This window comes from Argiope bruennichi, chromosome X1 (assembly GCF_947563725.1).
Source record: "Argiope bruennichi chromosome X1, qqArgBrue1.1, whole genome shotgun sequence".
Taxonomy (NCBI): Eukaryota; Metazoa; Arthropoda; class Arachnida; order Araneae; family Araneidae; genus Argiope; species Argiope bruennichi.
This window is the reverse complement of record NC_079162.1, coordinates 4,941,314-4,964,021: the sequence shown is the minus strand read 5'-3', so window position 1 is coordinate 4,964,021 and position 22,708 is coordinate 4,941,314. Positions and strand designations below refer to the sequence as shown.

The window sequence follows — 22,708 nt, the reverse complement described above, 5'->3', positions numbered from 1 at the left end:
TCACGCAAAGCTCGTATACCGAGCATTTAACTGCCAAACATTCGGTGACTACTTACCAAAATTCTGATATTATAATGCTTGCAGAAGTATTCTGCTCATTTCGAAATACATCACTGAAATGGTATGGATTGGATCCGGTTCATTATATTTCAGTGAGCGAATTAACATTCGATGCGGGTCTAAAACTTTGCAAAATAGAGTTGAAACTATTAGGAAACATCAACGATTACATTTGGTTCGAAAGCCAAATGCGCGGCGGCATATGTTTAGTAGGGAAAGGATTTGCAAAAGCAAACAATCCTTTATTACCAAACAGTTTCGATAGTTCAAAACCGATAAGCTATATCCTTGCATTAGATGCTGTTAATTTATACGCTATGCAATGAGTAAACCATTGCCTTATGGAGAATTTTATTGGTTAACTGCAGATGAAGTACAGAGTTTTAATTTAGATGACATCTCTCCCGATTCTGATATAGGCTATGTATTAGAAGTAGATTTGGAAATACCTTCATCACAGCATGAGAAGCCTATGGCTCCCGAACATCTTACGATCACTTATGATATGTTATCTCCATATTCCAAGCAATTGTGCTCTAAATTTAATTTGAAAAATACTTTGCCAAGTAAAAAATTAACTCCGAATTTTTTCCCCAAAAGGAATTACATAACTTATCATTTAAATCTAAAATTTTATCTCGAACAGGGATTGGTATTGAAAACGATTCACAGAATTTTGGCTTTTGCCCAGAAACCATGTTTGAGAGAATATATCGATTTTAATAATTCAAAAAGAATAGAATGTAAAACAGAAAGCGAAAAATTGTTTTTTAAAAAATTGAATAATACCTTCTATGGGAAATGCTTACAAAATGTAAGAAAAAGAATAAATTTAAAGGGTGCGCTTACTCCTGAATCGAATCAAAAATATCTATCAAGCTCAGCTTTAGAATATTTTGAACCAATAAACGAAAATTTAACTTTGTTTAAAATGCGCAAACTTAATTTAATATTAGACAAACCAATTTATATAGGGTTTGTAATTTTAGAGATTTCCAAACTCAAAATGTATGAGCTGTATTATTCAAATTTTAAAAAAATTTATGATAAAAACTGTGAATTATTATATACAGACACAAATTCGCTCTATTTACACATACACACAAACAATGTATATGAAGATATAAAAAATCATTTCTCTCATATATCAGACACTAGCAATTTTCCTCAGAACCACCTGTTATATAGTGGTATTAATAGGGGAAAACTAGGAACGCTAAAACACGAAACATGCGAACGTATTAGTGAATTTATTGGATTAAAGCCTAAGATGTATAGCTTTCTGTTTGGTGATAACGAATGCAAAAAAACAGCTAAAGGAGTTCGCAAAAGTTCGCTAGCCCTTTTAACTCACGAAACTTACAAAAATGTATTGAAAGATGAGTTAGTTATTCGAAAAAATCAATATTCCATAATTTCTAAAAAACATTCGCTTACAACAATGGCCCAAAACAAAACAGCTCTCTCGTCTTACTACGATAAAATGTACGTTTGCGATGATGGAATAACTACGCGAGCTTATGGGCATATAGAAACGTTAAATATCCCTTCTCCTCCCTAGATTATATTCTTTTTTTGGTTTTCCATTTTCTTTGGTCAGCTGCTTTTTAAATCGCAATTTTTACTGAGAAAAGCTCTAGCTTTTTGTGATTGCTTTAATCAAAATGCTTTTTTCATTAAAAAAAATTGATAAAAAAATGAAAAAAAACTGCAAGTATTAAAATGCTTATCATTAGAATTATTAATGTTTCTCATCATCATCATCATTAGCAATATTTTACGAATGAAAAAAGAATCGAATCAACAGAGAACTGAATCCAAAACAACAGATGAGGCGAACTTTGAAACTGCATTGTCATGAGCTGTATTGAACAAGAGCTGTTTTACCACATTATCGAATAGAGAAGAATTCAAAACGCAAAACATCCAATTATGCGAATTATTAGTGAGAAAATTGAAATTGCTATCATTTTCATCATCGTCATGCTTTCGAAGTATATTTGCTTAGGTGGTGTTTTCCATTTATAAGCTGCTTTCTATCGTATTCCGCCATTTTTTCCCCAGGTAGCAGCAAACCTGAGGAAGCCACGTTTCATTTCTACATTTTGGGAATTGTTGCGTTAAACTTCCTAAAACACTGTCGTGTAGAATAATGGAAGCTGCTACACGTTAATTTAACTGAGCTTCCAAGTCCTCACGTCGCGAATACTTACTAATTACTAACATCTAACACTGTTTCAGTTGTCCTCTCAGCAGCTAAAACAGTTCAAAATTTAATTTTTAGATTTTCATTAGGAATGGGTGAGGTGCTGCTTCAGTTGGTTTCACATCAGCTGAACGCAGTTCAAAATTTTAAACTTTTAATATCTATATTATTCGGCAAATGTGAGAACGGGGAATAGGACTTAAGCAATCTATGATTGTTTGGGTGATACCTCGTGAAAAAAAGCGAGTGGGGATATCTGGCTGCGGCCTCCCGGGTTCCCACATGGAAAGCCAGATCCCAAATAACGCATCGCTGTTAACGCTTTAACCCCGCTTTACATATCGTTGATATTTTGTTTTCTCCTTGGAAGTCAATGCGAACAACATTCGATTGAAATGTAACTTTTACTGTCATCAACTATCGATAGCGGCTGTCGCTTCGCTTTGAATTCCCCCCACTATGTATACACTGGTCTTGCGATTAATAAGAGCTCTCTCGTCAAAAATAATGTATAAGTCTGTATCACTTTGCAAAGTGATGCAGAGTTATACATTTATATACTACTTGCATGCTAAAAGATAATATCTGTCCTAAAAAGGATTGGGCAACGTGAACGCATAGCCTCTGCAGAAGATCTCTAACTGAGAAGTTCTGAACATCTATGAAAAGACTGTAATGTTTGAAAGTATTCAATATTTCATTATTAACCACAGCAAGGCTTCTAATATAACAAATGGTGGCAATTCTTAGAATCTTTTGTAACACTATTATACGATTATTAATGATACTATTATACGATTATTTGATAATCGTATTTTGTAAATCACATTTTTTTTTATTTAGATTTTTCTTAAAGCACTGCTGAGTACACATGAGTAGGATCTAAAGAGACATAAGAATAAAGTGTTCGAATCCTTAAAGATTGGGTGAATGCTTTCTTTTTTCTTTTTTTCCAATTCTTTCCTTAGTTACATTTTTTTAATTTCTATAAAGCTTATAGAAATATTTTTATATAATTTTCTGATTGAAAATGGAGAGAAAATTTATTAGGATAAATTAATATTAATCCGTATCTTCATTTCCAAATTTATCTAAACAAATAAGGACATAAGTTTAATCATAAAACTTGAACAAAAGATTTATGAAATATAATATTATACCAAACTTTGCGCAACATCTGCTGTCCATGAACTACAGAAAAGACTAACAGATGGACAAGTTCAATACATTTAAATTAAAATACAACAAATATTAAAATGCAACAACATAGCAAAAACTAAGAATTCAGGTTAAAAATTAGTGTAATTAAAAAACAATTAGATATTTTTGCATAAATTCCGTTAATTTTATGGCATTATTTTATGATTTCCTTACTTTAGTCTCAGAAAATGTGTATTATTTTATCAAAGATTAAATCATTGAATGCAGAAATTTTTAAATATATAATATGTTATGAAAAGTATCACATTCAAATATTTTTTTATTATTATAAGGGGAAATAATACAGATTTTTAATTAGTGAAAGTAAAATAGTTTATAAAAACATTTCAAAGATATCTGAATAAGATTAATTAGATTCTTCAAATGAAATATAATCTTCCACTTATTTGAAAAAATTAAAAACTTCCTAAAAATATACTCACAGTTATAAACCAGTAAGAGTCAGGCCTGAATATCAGTTTACTAATGAAACCCATTTCATTTACAGGAGATATAACATGTAAATGTAAGTGTTGAATGCTGTTAAATGGCGGTACATGGAAACCAAACCTATTCAGAAAAGACATTGTAACATGAAATCAAATACTAGTAAGAAAATTTGAGCTTACTAAAACGCAATGTAAAATTAATAGTGATCAAATTTGAGTTGTGATGCTCCTAATATAGATAGATATGTACACACCACCACTTAGTTAAATATTGCATAAGTTACAAAAAAAATTAAATTGATTGATAATACAATACTATATGCAGCTTAAGTTGTTTAAATCCGTTTCATAAAAAAAAATTAAACATAATATTAATACAAAGTCATATATACAATGCAATATTATAAGAAGTATAAGAATAAAGGAAATGAAGTTGCAAAAGGGAAAGGATAATACGATTTAAACTGACTATAATAACTAATAACATAGAACAATAAAAAAAAACTGTTCACGCGAATGTCACTTAACGCCAAATTTGGCAATGTTAAAATTACGGCAACCCCTTTACCCGCCCTTCCGGTCGAGTCTTTCAGGGGTTCTTTAGAACGTTGACCCGCATCGGCTCCCCAGCCCCCGCAGAAGCTGTAAACAACTTCAGTTTGTAAGGCTTAACAAAGCCAACCGCAATGCAATACCGCAATCAGTCATGTATTATATGATCTACTCACCGCAAAAGGAGTGTATATAGTGTATAGTGTAAAGCAAAAGTACAGTCCACTGCTCACTTCGAATCACCATATTTATGGTCCGTGCAACCGGAGGAATTACTAGTAAAAGTAATCATGGCTGATGATCAACGAGCAAAAATCATATCTCTTAACAGAAAAAGAGGTAGTATAAAATCCTCTTTAACAAAGCTGAACTCTTTTATCGAAACGAATGATTCAAAGGACTCTGTAATGTATCAAACTAAACTGGATAATCTTCTCAGGATTAAACAAAACCTAGAACAGATTAAAGAAGAGTACTTCGTCACAGCCGAGGATTCCGAATTACAAGAATTGGAAGATTCGGTAGAAGAATTAGAAGAAGAGTGCGAAAGACTAGAGGTAAGCCTTAAGAAAATATTAGCCTCTAATAATGAACTTTTATCTGCTTCGAACTGTAATTCTCATTCTAATGAAGCATCAAGCAAAACAGAAAGCATTAGTTTCAGACTGCCTGAAATTCCACTGCCTAAGTTTTCTGGTCATTACCAAGACTGGCAGAATTTTAAAATTCAATTTGAAAATATCATTGACAATAATGATAAATTAACTGAAAATCAAAAATTATATTATTTAAAATCAACTCTTAGTGGTGCAGCTGCAGAAATAGTGACAATAGAAGAGACCTATGCCAGTTTGAAAAATGCTCTGAAAGAACGTTTTGATAATAAACGCTTATGCGTTCTAAGCCATTTCAATGACATTTTAGCTTTAGAAATCCATACATCCGATTCAGCAAAAGGTTTACGAGCTTTTGTGGACAATTGTATTAAACATGTTCGAGCTCTTAAAATTATGGGTTTGGAACTAAACTCTTTTTCCGAATCATTATTGATTAATATTTTGATGAAAAAACTAGATAGAGAATCAAGAAGACAATTTGAACTTTCTTTGGTATCATCTAATTTACCTACATGGTGCGAATTCATTGAATTTTTAGAGAAAAGGTGTCTTGTCCTTGAAAACATTCAAGGAAGTATTACCGCAAAATCAAAACCGCAACAAGAATCATATAAAAAATCACATTCATTTTTTGTAGGAAATGATTCAAAGAAAGCGTGTATCACATGTAATAAGCCTTTACACCCTTTATTTAAATGTGAAGCATTTTTAAAATTAAATCCTGTGTCTAGATTGAATATGATCAAAAATACGCATTGTACTAATTGTTTATCGGATTCTCATAAAACGAATCATTGCCGCAGCAATAATCGTTGTAAGATCTGTTCTGGCTTTCATAATAGCCTTCTTCACATTGATTCTTCTATAAGAAATAAAAAACAACAGCAACAAACCTCAACCAATAAATCTAGTGATCATCAAAATACTTCAGACTCTAACTCAAAAGCTTTAGTTCAAACAGAAATATCTACTTCTCTCTGTTCGCAAGATCAACGAAAAACAAAAAATGCAAATTCATCTATTTTGCCAACTATTATTGTTTATATTAAAAACGCTGCTGGTCATAAAATACCTTTGCGAGGCATTTGTGACACTGGGTCTCAGAATTCATTTATCACTACAGAAGTCGCAAATAAATTAGCACTTAAAAAATATAAAAATAATATAACGATTTCCGGTATCAATGGAAAAACAAGTCAGTTACATTCAAAAGTGTTTGCAGAGATTTCAAATAGCGATGAATCATACATCACAATAGCTCAGTTGCTCGTCATTCCAAAAATTACTGAATGCATTCCTTCAATAAATAAAAAATTAGAAAAACAAAGTTTACCGGATGGATTCAATTTGGCCGATCCTATGCAAGGTCAAAGGGCAATTGATATATTACTTTCAGCTTCTTTCTTTTTTGATATATTAATGCCAGGGAAATATATTTCAGATAATCTGATTTTGTTGAATTCGCGTTTCGGATTTATTGCTAGCTCTGCAAAGGAAGGAGAGTCAGAATTTAATCATAAATTCTGTGGTCTTGTTACACAGAATGATAATTTAGAAAAAATAATGGAACGATTTTGGCAAGTCGAAACATTACATGAAAATCAATTTTCTTTAAGTGAAGATTCAATTTATTGTGAGAAACATTTCAAGCAAACATACAAACGCAATGAGGAAGGTAGATATATTGTGGAAATGCCAATAAAGGAGAATCCCCCTGTGTTAGGTGAATCAAAACAAATAGCGCGAAATCGTCTAGACAGTTTAATTAAAAGGCTAAACAAAAACCCGCAAATGAAAAAGCTCTATTCTGAATTCATTGAGGAATATGCAGCTCTTGGTCACATGGAAAGAGTAATGGAAGATGAATTACCAGAAACTAATTATTTTTTACCTCATCATGGAGTCTACCGGGAAGGATCTACAAGCACCCATCTAAGAGTAGTCTTCAATGCTAGCTCCCCTAGCTCTAATGGAGTTTCATTAAATGATTTATTGTGTAAAGGTGATGTTGTTGAGGACATTTTTGAATTAATATTAAGGTTCAGGACACACAAGTTTGCCTTTACATTTGACATTCAAAAGATGTTTCGTCAGATTTTAGTTGTGCCACATCAAAGAGACTATTTACGAATTTTATGGTTTGATGAAAACTCTCATCAAGAAGTAACATTTAGATTAAAAACTGTGACATATGGCACTTCATGTGCACCTCATCTTGCCATACGCACCATTGACGACCCCATTCCTCCAGCCATTGGTAAAGAGTGGAGTCATTTAGTTCAATCCCTTAGGGCTCTTGAGCTAGTAAAAATTCCGAGATGGATTTTAAATGAAAATCCTGTAAAATTGATTCTTCATTGTTTCTCAGACGCCAGTGAAGCCGCATATGGAGCAGTTATTTATCGACAGTGCATCAGTGCCAATGATATAGTCACATCTAGACTTGTACGCAGCAAATCTCGAGTCTCCCCATTAAAGACTGTCTCCATTCCCAGATTGGAACTTTGTGGATGTCTTCTCGCCGCTCAACTACAGGCCAAGGTTGAAAAAGCTTTACATCTACAAATTGATAGCACAGTGATGTACACAGATTCTACTATTTCCCTAGCCTGGATTCAAACACCACCACATCGTCTCAAGACATTTGTTGCAAATAGAGTGGGAAAAATACAACAACTGACGCAGAACAACAAATGGCAGCATGTTTCCTCCACTTTAAACCCCGCAGATGTGATATCAAGAGGACTAGTTCCAGAACAACTGATTGACAACTATTTATGGTGGAATGGACCAACTTTCCTTCAAGAACTACCTGTTTCTGTGAACTGTGCTGACCAACAAATGATTGATGCATCTCAAGATTCTCAATTTTTATTGGAACTCAAGGACAATACCCCTCTCACCTTAGTGACTTTAAATTCAGATTTCCTTACTAACTTTTTCAAAATTAGTAATAAGTATAACAAATTAATACGTGTTTTCAGTTTTCTCCTCAGATTTCTAGGAAACTGCAGAAACAAGAAGATGAAGGGTTCACTCTCCTCAAAGGAAATCGAGGAAGCAGAATTTAAATTAATTTCCCTTGTACAACAAAATGTTCTTGCTGATGACTTCAAAAACTTAGCAAGTGGTAAACCCTTCTAGCAAATTAAAAAGTTTATCCCCTTTTTTAGAAGAAGGTTCTAATGTAATTAGAGTAGGAGGCAGACTTAGAAATGCCGACATACCATTTCAGGTAAAATTTCCTATTATCTTACCTAAAACTCATATCCTTACTAAATTAATTATGCAAAGTATTCATCTTAAAAATGGTCATATTGGAGCCCAAACTTTACTTCATTTAACTAGACAGATGTATTGGCCCCTTGGGGGCAGAGATATAGCTCGATATAGTATTGTTCATAACTGTATTACTTGTTCCCGATATAATCCTCACCTGTCTATTCAGAAAATGGGTGATTTACCCGCAGAACGTTGTAATCCTTCGTTACCATTCAATATTACTGGAGTAGATTTCTGTGGTCCGTTTTTTATTAAAAATAAGTTTCAAAGAAAAGGACCTCTTCAAAACATTTATGTCTCAATTTTTGTATGTTTTGTAACGAGAGCAGTACATTTTGAAATTGTTTCAGACTTAACATCAGATTCTTTCATAGCTGGCCTAAAAAGATTTATGTCACGAAGAGGCAGAATTTCTACTATTTTTACAGACAATGGTCGTAATTTTGTAGGTGCCCATAATGAGTTGAAAAGACTATACAAGATAGTTAGTAATCCAGATAATGTGTTGGCAGATTATTTAAGCTCAGAAAAAATTAATTGGAATTTCATTCCCCCCTTATCGGCTCACTTCGGTGGAATTTGGGAGGGAGGAGTTAAGTCCTTTAAATTTCATTTCTTAAGAGCAGTAGGCAAACTAAAATTGACTTATGAAGAATTCCTAACGGTAGCAAATCAAATAGAAGGAATTTTAAATTCTCGACCTTTAACACCGCTTTCCTCAGATCCAAATGACTTGCAAGCTTTAACCCCCGCACATTTTTTAGTTGGTAGACCTATTTCCGCAATTGTTGAACCAAATTTAACAGATTTTTCTGATAATGCCTTGAAACGTTGGCAAAGGGTAACTAAAATAACCCAATATATTTGGTTTAGATGGATTAGAGATTATCTTAATCATTTACAGCAAAAGTCAAAATGGTACTTTCAAAAGGACAACATTAGTGTCGGTACCATGGTAGTAGTCAAAGACGACAATGTCCCTCTTAATTCTTGGTTGTTAGGACGTGTTGTTAAGGTTTTTTATGGTAAAGATAATATTATTCGAGTGTGCCTTGTTAAAACAGCCAAAGGGACTTATAAACGCCCAATTACGAAATTAGCCATATTGCCAATTGAAACCTAAATGTTCATTTATTTTGTGTTTATTGTATTGTATTTTGCATACTTATATATCTAGTATTTTGAATTTAGTTATTCTGTAGTATTTAGTGTCTTCATTGTATTTTAATGTGTATTTGAACTTTATGTATATATTCTTTCATACTGAATTTTGCATTTGTTAATTTAACTTTCAATTTAAGATTTATTGTATTTCTATATGTATTGTGTGCAACGTCTTTGTACTTTTGAGAGACATTGCACGGTCGGGCGGTATGTTCACGCGAATGTCACTTAACGCCAAATTTGGCAATGTTAAAATTACGGCAACCCCTTTACCCGCCCTTCCGGTCGAGTCTTTCAGGGGTTCTTTAGAACGTTGACCCGCATCGGCTCCCCAGCCCCCGCAGAAGCTGTAAACAACTTCAGTTTGTAAGGCTTAACAAAGCCAACCGCAATGCAATACCGCAATCAGCCATGTATTATATGATCTACTCACCGCAAAAGGAGTGTATATAGTGTAAATAAAGAAGTTTAAGCAAAAGTACAGTCCACTGCTCACTTCGAATCACCAAAAACTAATCTGTAATTTTTAACTAATTTTAATACTATTTGATGCACTGGTTTCCAATGAGAAAGCAGTTTTTCCTCTATTAACTCTATTTTTTTTTTTTTTTTTTTTTTTTTTTTTTTTGTGATTTGGTGAGAAATATTATGAAATATTTAAAATTGAAAAACCAGTTGTTCCTCAAATAGATAAATTACATGATACGAAACAAAATAAGAGAATATTAGCATCTATTCTTAAACAGGAAGTCATTTGATCATTGTAAAAAAAGGGTATCATACTATAGTTTTGGTTATGAAGATTAAGCTCTCATAGATAATTTGCATGTGCTTCAAAATTATCATTCTACTTGGTTAGCAAAAGGGCTGGCTCTATAAATTAATAAACTTTTTTGTGCCTATGAGATAGCAGAACCAAACAATATCACTGGAAAAGAGTGTCATACTAGAGAAAACATGGATGTTGGAGAAAAATGTAATTTGTGAAACTCTTAGTTGAAAAAGAGAGAATTATCTTGCGTTCTTGCTACAGGTTAATAAAATAGCTTCCGGAAGCTTTCGATCTACATAACCCTTGGTTTTGCATACATAAGACAACAAAGAGGGACCGATACCAAGATAGATGGATGGATGGAATGCTTGTACCATGGAAAATAATTGCTGAAATCTGCAAACAGGTTATATAAAAAGTTTACTTGAGTCAAATAAAAAAAAGCTTTCGGAAAAGAATAAAATTTTTATTTTATTTCTTATTTGTTTCTTCTGATTTCTAATTTTTAATTAAGTTATTGTAAATGTACAAGAGTATTGATATGCATTTTATTTCAAATAAATTAAAATAACTTACAAGGTTTAACAACAGATAACAAAATTTAACAATAGATTTACAAAGTTTAACAACAGAAGACATATTTAACATCAAGTATAATGCATTAACATAAATAACGCTGTATACCTTACAAAAAAGAAATGATGGGCATAAACTAATATCAGCTTTCGGCCCATAAAATTAGTTTTTAAAAATATATTAAGACATATACAGGTGAACAAGTTTATTTTTGAAGGAAGCAATTTATTCTGAAACAATTACATTTAATTTTTTCGGAAATTTTATCAGTCGCTGCATGTTTAGAAAAGAAACATCTCCACATATACCAATAATTATGCAGTTACTAACTTCCTTAGACACAGTAATGAATATTTCTTATTTCTCACATTCTTTTGGAATTCTTATTTTAAAAATATCAATTAAGAAATCGACAATGTTTCTAAGTTAGTAACATATCAAATCACTAATGCATTATGTCAGATTACATGAATACAAAAATAATTTGCCTGAATGTAACCCAATGTGAATAAGCGACAACATTTTTAAAATTCAAATTTCTTATTAATCAAAAACATAAGTGCAGAAGAGTGATTTTCAAAGATAACAGTTCATCAGCAGATGAAAATAAAGACTGGTTTATTTTATTACTAGGCGCCTTTGTCAAATAACTAGCTCACTGAAAATAGTGGTTATGCAAATTTCAATTTAATCTTTTGTATGTAATGAGCCAATTGTAGAACAGCAACGATACGATAACTTCGAGATACTGCCTGGCATTCAGAACATTCAACATCTTGCTATGAAGATTTGCTATGAAGCAAGAATTAAAATCATTGAATGAAAGTGAAACCTGGGAGTTAGTGAATCTAACAAACGGATAAAACCTTTTGAAATTAAGTGAGTTTTTAAAATTAAGAAAAATGCTGTAGGGACAATTCAGTATTACAAAGGCTAGGATAACGGTTAGAAGTTTTTCCGGAAAACATTACACTTATTACAATGAAACATTCAGCTTTGTTTTCCATTAAGATACAATAAGAACTGTACTTAGTGTTGTTACCAGTGAAAGTCTGAAATTGACACAATTTGAAGTTAAAATGTGCATTCTTGAAGAGAAACTTCAATGAAGAAATCCACATGAATCAGCAACAAGAATATGAAGACTCGCAGACCGAATTTGCAAACTAAAGAAAAGCACCTCTGGCTTGAAATACACCCACAGGTGCTGGTCTAAAGATTAAATGCTTCCTATAAAAGTGTGATCTTGAACAGTGATCCTTGTTTGCTTGTCAACAAAGATACATAATTCTACCTATCCAATCTTGAATGTAGATGATACTATTATAGAAGCAAAACATGAAGGAAAACTACATAAATTCTTAAGAATTCGGAAGAAATCTTCAGTATCAGAATAGAACTAGCAAATTATTTTTTAGAACTGTAAATACAGTTTTTGATGATTCAAATTTTTATCCGCCAAGAGAATTATTGCAGAATTATTCCAAAATTCTTTAAGACACTAATTGTTAATCCTGTGTCTGTACTTTTAAATAGATCTTTGATTTGTTTTGATCATTCAGAAAAATTACAAGAGGATAGTTCTTACAGAAAGCTATAGTCAGATTGATGTATCCCAAAGTAGTGTCTAGACCAGATATTGCATACTCAGTTGTTGCATTCTCTTTGAGTTCTTGACAAACCAGATTCAACATTTTTTAACATTGCCTGAATCCAAACTATTTCATTTTGAAATAAAAATAGCCATAATACCTTCAGACACTTCAGTAAAAATCGAAACTATAAACTAAAAATCGAATACAAATATGCTTTAATTATCGAAACTTGGCAATTCTTGCCATTATCAATCATATCTTGCCTTAACTGCAAACAACTTGTGATTTCAATCTCAATAGATTAAATGTTTTTAAAATTCGTCATAAACTGGAATAGAGATTAATTTATTAGTTCAAGCTGCTAATTTTGGCCAACACACATAAAATCAAATATTGGCAATTAAATTAAACTTTGTTCAATTTACAAATTATTTTTACAATAGAATTATATACAGGATTATTTTACTGGCTATCAATCATATACTATGTTGTTGTTGTTGTTTTTTTTCTATTGGCAACTAGTACGTTATTAATTACATTTATCTGTTTATTAAAAAAAAGCAGATGCATTGAAATGCATCTACCATAATTTCATCAATAATAAATTCCAGACATTCCTCTTTATATCATTGCAACTAATACAAGATATTTTAGATTTTCTTATCTATTTTCAAATGAATTATTTAGAAAACAAATTACCTTGCATCAGATACACTTGCAGAATTATTCTTTAAAACTCTTTCACCAATCTCTACTAATCTTTTCACTGAAATAAAAAAAAAGAAAAGAAAAGAAATAAATTTAAAAAAAAAAACAGAATTTGACATTAAACTTAAATAATAATTTTAGAAAATCTTCAAACTTTCAAAAAAATTAAAACTAATACTGAAATACAAATATCTAAGTTAATTAAAATCCTGAACTATTAAATAAAAATTAATGAAACAAAACCATATTTCTGTTAATCAAAGATGAAAATGAATCTTTTCCTGAACACTATAAAAATATTGGCTGTATCTATGTGATAAAGGTATAGATTTTAAAAATTATTTTTTCCAAAATTTATTAAGCTAATTTTTATGGATAGGAATCTTTTGTTTCCCCCTCAAACTTACTAGTTCCAAATTACTTCTTGTAAGTTCAATTAATTTGAGAAGAGTTAAAAATTAAAAGATAATAACTATATATCAAAATTATGCTTTGATGATTCAATAGAAGGAATGAAAAAAGACATTCCTGCAGCATCTGTAAATTTTTGAATGACTGTGATTCACATTTGAAAAGCAAAAGATTTCGGTTACAGAATCAAATAAACAGTTGAATGTTTTAATTCATTTAAGAGAATAGTACTTATTAGAAAAGTCTGAAGAAATTTCATCCAGATTAAACAAACATCAATAAATTCTCATTTAAAAAACCAGTCAAAACTTTTTCTATCGAAAATGTAAAATTCCTAGTGGATGATATCATTTCATGACCAAACTGATGGGAAATAATTAACAACTGTCTCTCAAATAAACAAAAATTCCTTTTGAAGATGACATTAAAATAATTGCAAACCCCAAAACACCACCCATCACAGTAGAGGCAGATTTTAACAGATCATAGATGAAAAATTATTTTGAAACCCCACCGAAGAAAATTATTCATCATAAAAACACTATGCAAAATAAATTTCCCCTTCTTAATTGTATACCTATGTGTATCTTCTAACATTCTTTTTTTAATTTGAAGCCCATTCTTACTTTCTTATTTACAGAATCTTTACAGTTTATTTTCATTTTTTTTTAAATATACTTTTACTATTGAAAAAGCATATATATCAAGTCATTTTTCATTCATTCATTCATTTTTATATATCAAATAGATATAAAATATTGTTATACCTTTGTTGACATCTTATTTTACTCCAAACAGATTTCTGTTGGTTTCGTTTATATGTAATATTAGAAAAGTAAAGTGAGTGATATCTTTTAATCTTAGTATTGATTTTGATAGGATGGGCATAACAAGTGTTCAAAATTCATATTAAATAGAAGGGGGGGGAAATGCTCTAAGTACATATTTTGTGCTTTCCTTTCATTTTTTTAGAGGCAAACTTCAATTAAAAAAATGAGAAATAAGCTTCACAATCACCATTATGATAAAAATGTATTATAAACAGAATTATTATTTTACAATTCTCTGATGATATTTATTTTTATATAATATTTATCTGTTTATTATTTTACTAAAAACAAAGAACTACTAAGCGAATATATTATATCCCTTCTGAATTTTGAGCTAAAATAAACAATATCACCTTTTTTTTTTTAACGGAAGGCGTGTATAAAAAATATTAATTAAATATTATATATATAGTAATATTTAGCAATATTTTTTAAAAATATTAAATTAAAGACCAACAATTTGAGATTGTTTAAGACATTTCTTTAAAAATATTACTTAGTTCAGGAATAAAGTAAAGCATAAAATATATTTCCGCCGATTCTTCTAAAAATTTGACAATCTTAATATGTAAAAGAAAACAAAGAGACAGAACACCAAATATAAGGAAAAAATATATACTGTAATATATTGGCTTCATAAATTTATTTGGTTGCCATTTTTTCTGATGCAGAAAGTAAAATTAAATATACATTTCAAAAAGCAATAAAAGAAATTTTAATACTGAATGATAACAAAAATTAAATTGAGTTTAGAAGACATCAAAATAAATATTAACCAACATTAAAATACTACTGATGCAAAGGTATTAGAATTAATATCAATTAAAAATAAGGAAATAAATTTTTGTAAATTGATTTCATTATTTACCACTTCTATCATTCGTAATGATTTCAAGAAAAAAAAATTAATTCATCATTAAAAAACAGTCTCGCTAAAAAATTTGTCTTGAATTTATAGCATAATTTACTAAATTTTGAATTTTTTTAAAATAAATTTTTCTTCAAATCTTAAGAATTAAAACTAAAATTCTGCATCCAACATTGGAATTTTAGTACCCTTAAAGAAATTGAGGTCATTATTAGAATATTTGTTTTCAAAACAAGAATAGTGGAAATATTTTTTTCATAGATTTTCATTTAATTGTTTTCTGATAAGTTCAAAGATTTTCATTGCTGATCTGCAGAGGTGGTGGTGGGGATGTTCTTTTTTTGCTAGCAAGGCCATGAAATACTATGTCCTACTATGACAGAGAAGCATGTAAGGTAGGGGGGTGGGGATTGTTGGAATCTAAGTACACAGATTTACACAATAAAGGGAAAAGCAATAAATGTTGTACAATGTCAGGACTCTCACTGAGCAATGTTCAGCATTATACAAAGGATAGAAAATTTGTTTTCAGGTACAAAAACCCTCCGATAATGTACAAGAGCTAATCAGCTTTAATTTCCCCAGAATAAAAGTAAGATGAAAGACAGTGGAGAAGATGCTTATATGTTATTAATTAATATATTTATACATTACAGAAGTTTCGTACCAAAATATATAAATATCTTTAAAAAGGAAATTTAAAATTAACACTGGAAAAGAATAGCTAAAAGAAAAAGGCAAGAAACAATGAACTCTAAAAATGCACACTTCCTACTCATTGTTTATTACCCTAGTAAAGTAAATTCGTCCAAAAAAAACATAGGCACAAATTTCATAAATATGCATAGGCTACCTAACGTAGGGGGGGGAGGGGGCAAATCCCTTGATTCTTCCTACAATTATGAAAATTATTTTTCACAATTTAAATTATAATTACATCAAATATTTTCATTTCATTGTCTCTTTCCCTCAAACATATCTTCATTTTCAGTTATTTGGTTTAATTTTTATCCTACAGGCTATACTTGCCATGAAGAAAAAAATAAAGCATACAAAATCATTATTAAACTTGCTATTTTAACTTCATTTTCATAGCTTTATGCTATTATGGTTTTCTTTTGGTGAAATCCATGACATGAGATGAAAAGATTCTATAATAAATTTAGAAGTATATAAAATCAATTAATAAAATTAAAACATGAATTTAGAAATTCAAAAATTTAAATATTATTTGAAATTATTCCTAGGACGCTAATAATATTTTAAAATTTGGTGCCCCAAGCACTTGGAAACCAATTTTTCATATCGGATTTTAATTGTACCTTACCCATTTCAACAAGTTTTAAAATTTTTAATTGCAAAATGTTTGGCATTATTTAATACATTTATAGATTTTTAGGGCAGTATATTATTTTGCAACTAATAGAATGTTTTTTGTACATTTTGGTAATAACGTATTATATGTACATGTCTTTATACTGCTCTTTCTTCTATATAGAACTCCAAAGATTCAGCAAATATTATAAATGAAACTTACCAAGAGAAATATCTGCTGATGTTAAATTAGAGATATTTTTTATGTGATTTCGTGGGATGATTAAATAATGATAAGATGTAGCAGGTTTGATATCCTTAAAGGCTAAATATTCTTCATCCTGAAATGAAAATTAAATTTATTCAAACAATAATAAATTCTTTAAAGAAATATTTGCAATTTTATATCACATAAAATTATATTTTGACATGATTTTAAAGATAAAAAGGTAAAAAAAGCCTTAGTCCTTAAACACAAATCAATAAATTGCCACTGGATAACTGATTTCTTGATTTTTAAAAAATTAACCATTCTTTATTAATATTGGTAGTATAAAAAAAAAAGCAAGACAAAAAAAATAAGCAACAGAAATAACAAAATTAGGCCGGATTAAGCAAAAGAAATCCATAATATTATTCACTATATAAAATCATAATTCATGTTAACAACTCTTAAATCAATGCATAAATGAAGTAGGAAAGAGTTTGGAGGAGTGGGACAGATTTTACTAAAAACATTTAATTTGCTTGGTTACTGAATTAAAGAGTGTAGTTTATAAAAATCTAATAGTATGTTCACTTTATTTTTTTTAAAACCACAAGAGCTATTATCAGTTAGCTGTTGATTGCATAATTAAAAATTGTATATTTATAATATTGCTTATTACTTTACCATATTTAAAGTAGAATTTTCCTAAACTAAAATTAAGTGGTAAACATAATTTTAGGCTGAAAATGATTTTTTTTATGCGAAATGATACAGAAAGATCTATAGTATGTATTCATATTTTATATGATATAATTATTAACAAAAATAAAGAATAACAAAACATGTTTAGATACACTGGTGCTCTTAAGTAAATTTTTGAAAAACAGTGGAATTTTATTTTATTTTTTCTTTTGGTTAATGAGAGCTCAGCTTTTTTATTGTGCATTATTGCTTTATATTATTTAATATATAAAATACTTTATAGCATAATAATGTATACTAACTTACATATTTTAATAGATTTAAAATCACCAACTTATTATTGCATTGTAACATACCAACAATTAATTTTATTAACCAACATTAAGAAAAATTTTAAACTTAGCATATTTATCTATTTAAAGGATGTATTAAAATGTAATCAAGCATGTCCCTTTCCTCCTACAGCAGAATATATTTTTAAAATGCATATCACATAAAGAATACTACATTTAAGCTTATATTGACTGTCAGTTTGTAAACAGTATATCTGAGTTTATTATACATTTATAACATTTTAATTTTACAAATAATAAGACTTCAAAAATTTATTGAAAAAATAAAAATTTGTATTTACTCCTGAGGCATACATAGCAGTTTTTCTGTTTTAAATTCAAATATTATATAGCAAGTGTAACAATTATGATCAAACCAGGGGCTATAGCTACTCTATCTAATGGAAAAACTAGAAATAGATTCTAATCTTTTATTTAGATATAAATGCAGCCGCCCATTCCTACCAACTCGCCTCTACAGATACCCTTGATATCTTAACAACTATGCGTGTATGTCATGTATGCATTGAGATCACTTATCTAACAGGTAAGCTAATATTAAAACATTATGCTGCAAATTATTCTTAAAACATTATGCTGCAAATTATTCTTAAAACATTATGCTGCAAATTATTATTAAAACATTCTGCTACAATTCAAAATAAACATTATACTTAATCTGGAAACACTTTAAATAAAATAGTAAATTATATCCTTTTAGTATTCTATGGATTCTTAGTTGAATCAGACAATGCTTGACCAGAGGATGCAATTTAATTAGAAAGTTGAGTTAAAGATTATGATATTCTCTCTAATTTTCATTTACTAACACAATTCTTTTTTTTAAAAGAAAAATATAAAAAAGATGTAACAATCTGATATAAATTAATGAAATTGAAACGGATACATCAATGTGAAGCTAATCAATTAAATTATGACAACAATATCAATATCATATAATGATTTATGCAATGCATTCATATGCATAAAAATTTTATATTATTTTTCAAACAGAATAATACCTTTAAATTAATAAGTTTGAATTACTTCATATTATAAGGGCTGGACTTCCTAAACTAAAAAAGATGTATATATTGACAAAATATTCAAGAAAAAAAATAATAATGCACAAGATTTTTTATAAAAATAATGTTTATTTTTTTTTCAGTCATTCATATAAAATTTCATACCTCAAAGAAAATTAAAAGCATTCAAGTCATTTTTAATTTAAAGTTTACTGCTGATAAACACATATCTCGCGTACATATTTGCACACAAATATAGTTAAATATTATTGATTACCAATAAGCAATCGGGATTTTAAAGCAAGTATTCAATACTGAAACAAGCAAAAGAACATTGCTAGTTATGGAAAAGTAAGATAATTCAATACATACTATGGTTGCAGCAACTAAATAGAAAACACAAACATTGAGATTCTACACAAATATTGCATAATTGCACTAATGATAATTTAAATTGCATATTAACAGTGAAACTATATTTAAAAAAAATCTATACATAGCAACACGAAGCGTAAAGCAATTTTTCTGAATCTGAAATTAATATGTTTGTATCAAGAATGGAAGATGCAAGAAGAATTTTGTAATGAAAATGAAAAAAATAGTATTAATACCAGATTTACTTCCTGATTAATTTTAACAAATTTATTATTTTCTCACTTCATATAATTTTTCAGTTGGGAACTCTTGAATAGAGCAGAATATACATTTCTCATCCTTCACCATGTCAGCCATTAGTACGAACGAGCCTAAAAATATCACAAAGCATTAAATGTATACAGTTTTAACTAATTTTTGCATTACCTTTTTATCTAAATACATGTTAAAAAAATTATGCACAGTTCCCCTCAACTTACAATATAATTTATGCATCAAATAATGATAAATATTGCATACCAAGGAAACAAAAATGGAAGAAAACAAAGATAATTTACAAAACATTATATTACAGAAAATTCTAGAAAAAGTTCGGTAGAAAAAAAAATACCTAAACCTACAAAACGAAAAGCTCATTAACAGTGAAAAACTACTCTAAAACTTTCGGTTGTCAGGAAACAATGGAGGTTCACTCACATTCATATTGCTATCATTCAGTTTTTATAACAAACAGATAAAATCTTCCAATAAAAATACATGGGCTGAAACAAAAACGTGTTAATAAAAATGAAACTCCTTAAAAGTTTGTACATTTTAATAATCTAAATTAATCAATATATTTTTATTCAAATTTCAGTTATAAATAATTTTAAAGAGCAATAAATAGTATTTTCAATTTAACTCAATATATTGTATTCTAAATTTTTTCACAATGCTATAATGTATAAACAAAGTTTAAGTGAATTTTTTTATGGCAATTAATGAAACAGTTAAAATAATTTCATTAATTATTACTCAAAATCTTGTTATCGTACTCAAAGCAGCCTAATTTAACATTGTCAGTCCCATCAACAGAAAATAGTTGAAATTGAAGTTGATAAATGTTTTAACTGGCTTATGCCATAAGATTAAACAGGCTTTACCAATGGCACTTTAATTAGTTTAAAATAAATAGATACTTTGAGAGAGATACACACAAATAATTAGTTTAAAATAAATAGATACTTTGCTGGAAATTCAGAGCAGCCAAGCAACCTTACTTGTTGAATGATGAAATAGCACGGATCTAGTTGTATTGGGGAAGCCTAATCCAATTTTCCATTTTCCAATACTAAAGGTGGGTTCAGACGTGGGTTCAGGCTTATTATTGCGCGCAATATAAGGTCACGCCTACTTCAGGAAAATCACGTGACTGCAACGGGACAATGGCAAATGGTTGTCCCGTCGGGACAACTATTAGCCATTGTCCCATCAACGTTGTCTCAACTGTTCACACGGGGACAATAGAGGGACAACAGTAGAAAGACAACGATTGCGCGCAATAAAATGCCTCGTGTGAACCCACCTCGAAATTTGCTCATGTACTTAGAGATGCATAATCCACGATTTTTTGAATAACAAATAATATTGCTATTGTTATTTTTAAATATGCGTTCCAAATATCTGTTATTTCAACTATATTATTAATTAAAAATTATTACTTAATATTAAATATAAAATTTATTAATTGTAATTAATACTTAATTTACTAATTTAAGTAACGTGTGATTGAATTAATTTATCTCTTTCAGCTTAAATCTTAAATTCTTTTTTTCTCAAAACTATTTATTTAATTTATTTATAAGAGTGAACAATTTTCTGGAAAAGGAGAGTTAAAAATATATGTCATTTCTTTAAAATGTTTGCTTTAGTCCTATATTCTACCAACAGATGGCGCCAGGAGTAAACAGAATACATGTAATCAAAGTCAATCATGTCATGAGCAATTAAAAATGACCTGTATGGAATAGTGCATCATCAAATACGAATATCGGCCACTCCCGTAAAGTGGAGCGGTGACTTCGCACTTTCCAGTGAAGTCTCGCACTTTCCGGTGAAATCACCACTCCGACAAATTTCAGTGATATGCAATTCAATGATACGATACGATAATTCCAATAACTGGTCCGTTCACTTTTCAATCCAATCACAGATTTCTTTCGAGAGCTTCCATTGGACAGATCGTATTCTTTCAAAGAGGGGTGTGATTCAAATCCTTGATACGATCTTACTGGTGGTATTTCGATTACAGGTTTTGGATCACGATAGAAAGTAACAATCGATACAATATCACTGAAATTTACCGGAGCCGTGACTTCACTGGAAAGTGACAATCGATGCGATCTGTCCAATGGAAGCTCTCGAACATAACAGAAAAGGAGAAATCTGTGAACGGATTGAAAAGTGAACAGACCGGTTATTGGAATCATCGTATCACTGAATTGCATATCACTGAAATTTATCAGAGCGGTGACTTCACTGGAAAGTGTGAAGTCGCCGCTCCACTTCATGAGAGTAACCGGTCTTACTGTTATTCGTATGTGTTGATGCACTGTTTCATACAAATCGTTCTTAATTGCTTGTGATATGACTTTGCATATATTCAATTTACTGCTGGCGCCATCTATTGGTAGAATATAGAACTAAAGTAAACAATTTAAAGAAATGACATTTATATTTAATTCAAATTTTTCAGAAAATGGTTTACTCCAATACAGAAATTAAATAAATAGTTTTGAAAAAAATCAAATTTAAGAAGTAAGCTGAAATAGATAAATTAATTCAATCACACGTTCTTAAATTAGTAAATAAAGTATTAATTAGAATAAATAAATTTTATATTTAATATTAAATAATAATTTTAAATTAATAATATGATTGAAATAACAAATATCTGGAACAAATATTTAAAAATAACAATAGGAAAATTATTTGTTATTGAAAAAATCGTGGATTATGCATCTCTACTTGTATTTGTGACTTTTTGATATGGGTTATGTAATAACCGCTCTTAAAATATTCGTCATCCCTACATGTACTCGTCAAATATACTGCATGTTAGTAGAAAAGAATCGTCAAGATCCACAACCCGGCACCGGTGGCAGATTGGAGATGATTCATTCCAAAACGACTTTGAAAAGGATAACCTTTGAATGTCAGGACCTGGAACATAAACGTATAAAGAGGATTTCTTTTTACGATATTATTGTAGTTTCACAGTTGATTTGGAAAGGAACGAAAATATTTTTAACGTTCCATTGAGTACACTCTTTGTATCCTTACTCATGGAGTAAAAATTTTCGGCGATCCTGAAATGAATGTAAAAATACTAGTTTATATATTTAAATTCGTGGTTCACGTAGCTTTTGCTGTTTCATCTGCTTGTTCATTATTAGTAATTCCTAGATAAGTTGGAAGCCCAAA

General features: G+C 29.7%; 1 protein-coding gene across 5 annotated transcripts in view; it reads right to left on the bottom strand.

Annotated features, from left to right (window-relative positions):
• LOC129959031 (adenosine 5'-monophosphoramidase HINT3-like) overlaps positions 1-20,729 on the bottom strand; it is a 35,853-nt gene extending 15,124 nt beyond the window's left edge. The window contains exons 1-6 of one of the 5 annotated variants that reach the window (XM_056071805.1): positions 20,261-20,348; positions 19,943-20,007; positions 19,529-19,617; positions 16,828-16,945; positions 13,173-13,239; positions 3,910-4,036 (exon numbers count right to left, since the gene is read on the bottom strand). In XM_056071805.1, the coding sequence (XP_055927780.1) occupies positions 3,910-4,036; positions 13,173-13,239; positions 16,828-16,945; positions 19,529-19,603 (387 nt within the window). In that variant the 5' untranslated portion in view covers positions 19,604-19,617; positions 19,943-20,007; positions 20,261-20,348. Of the gene's footprint in view, positions 1-3,909; positions 4,037-13,172; positions 13,240-16,827; positions 16,946-19,528; positions 19,618-19,942; positions 20,008-20,260; positions 20,361-20,470 lie in introns of those variants that run through there. The other 4 variants (XM_056071807.1, XM_056071804.1, XM_056071803.1 and 1 more) reach the window with 4 other exon arrangements.
• Positions 20,730-22,708: the final 1,979 nt, after the last annotated feature.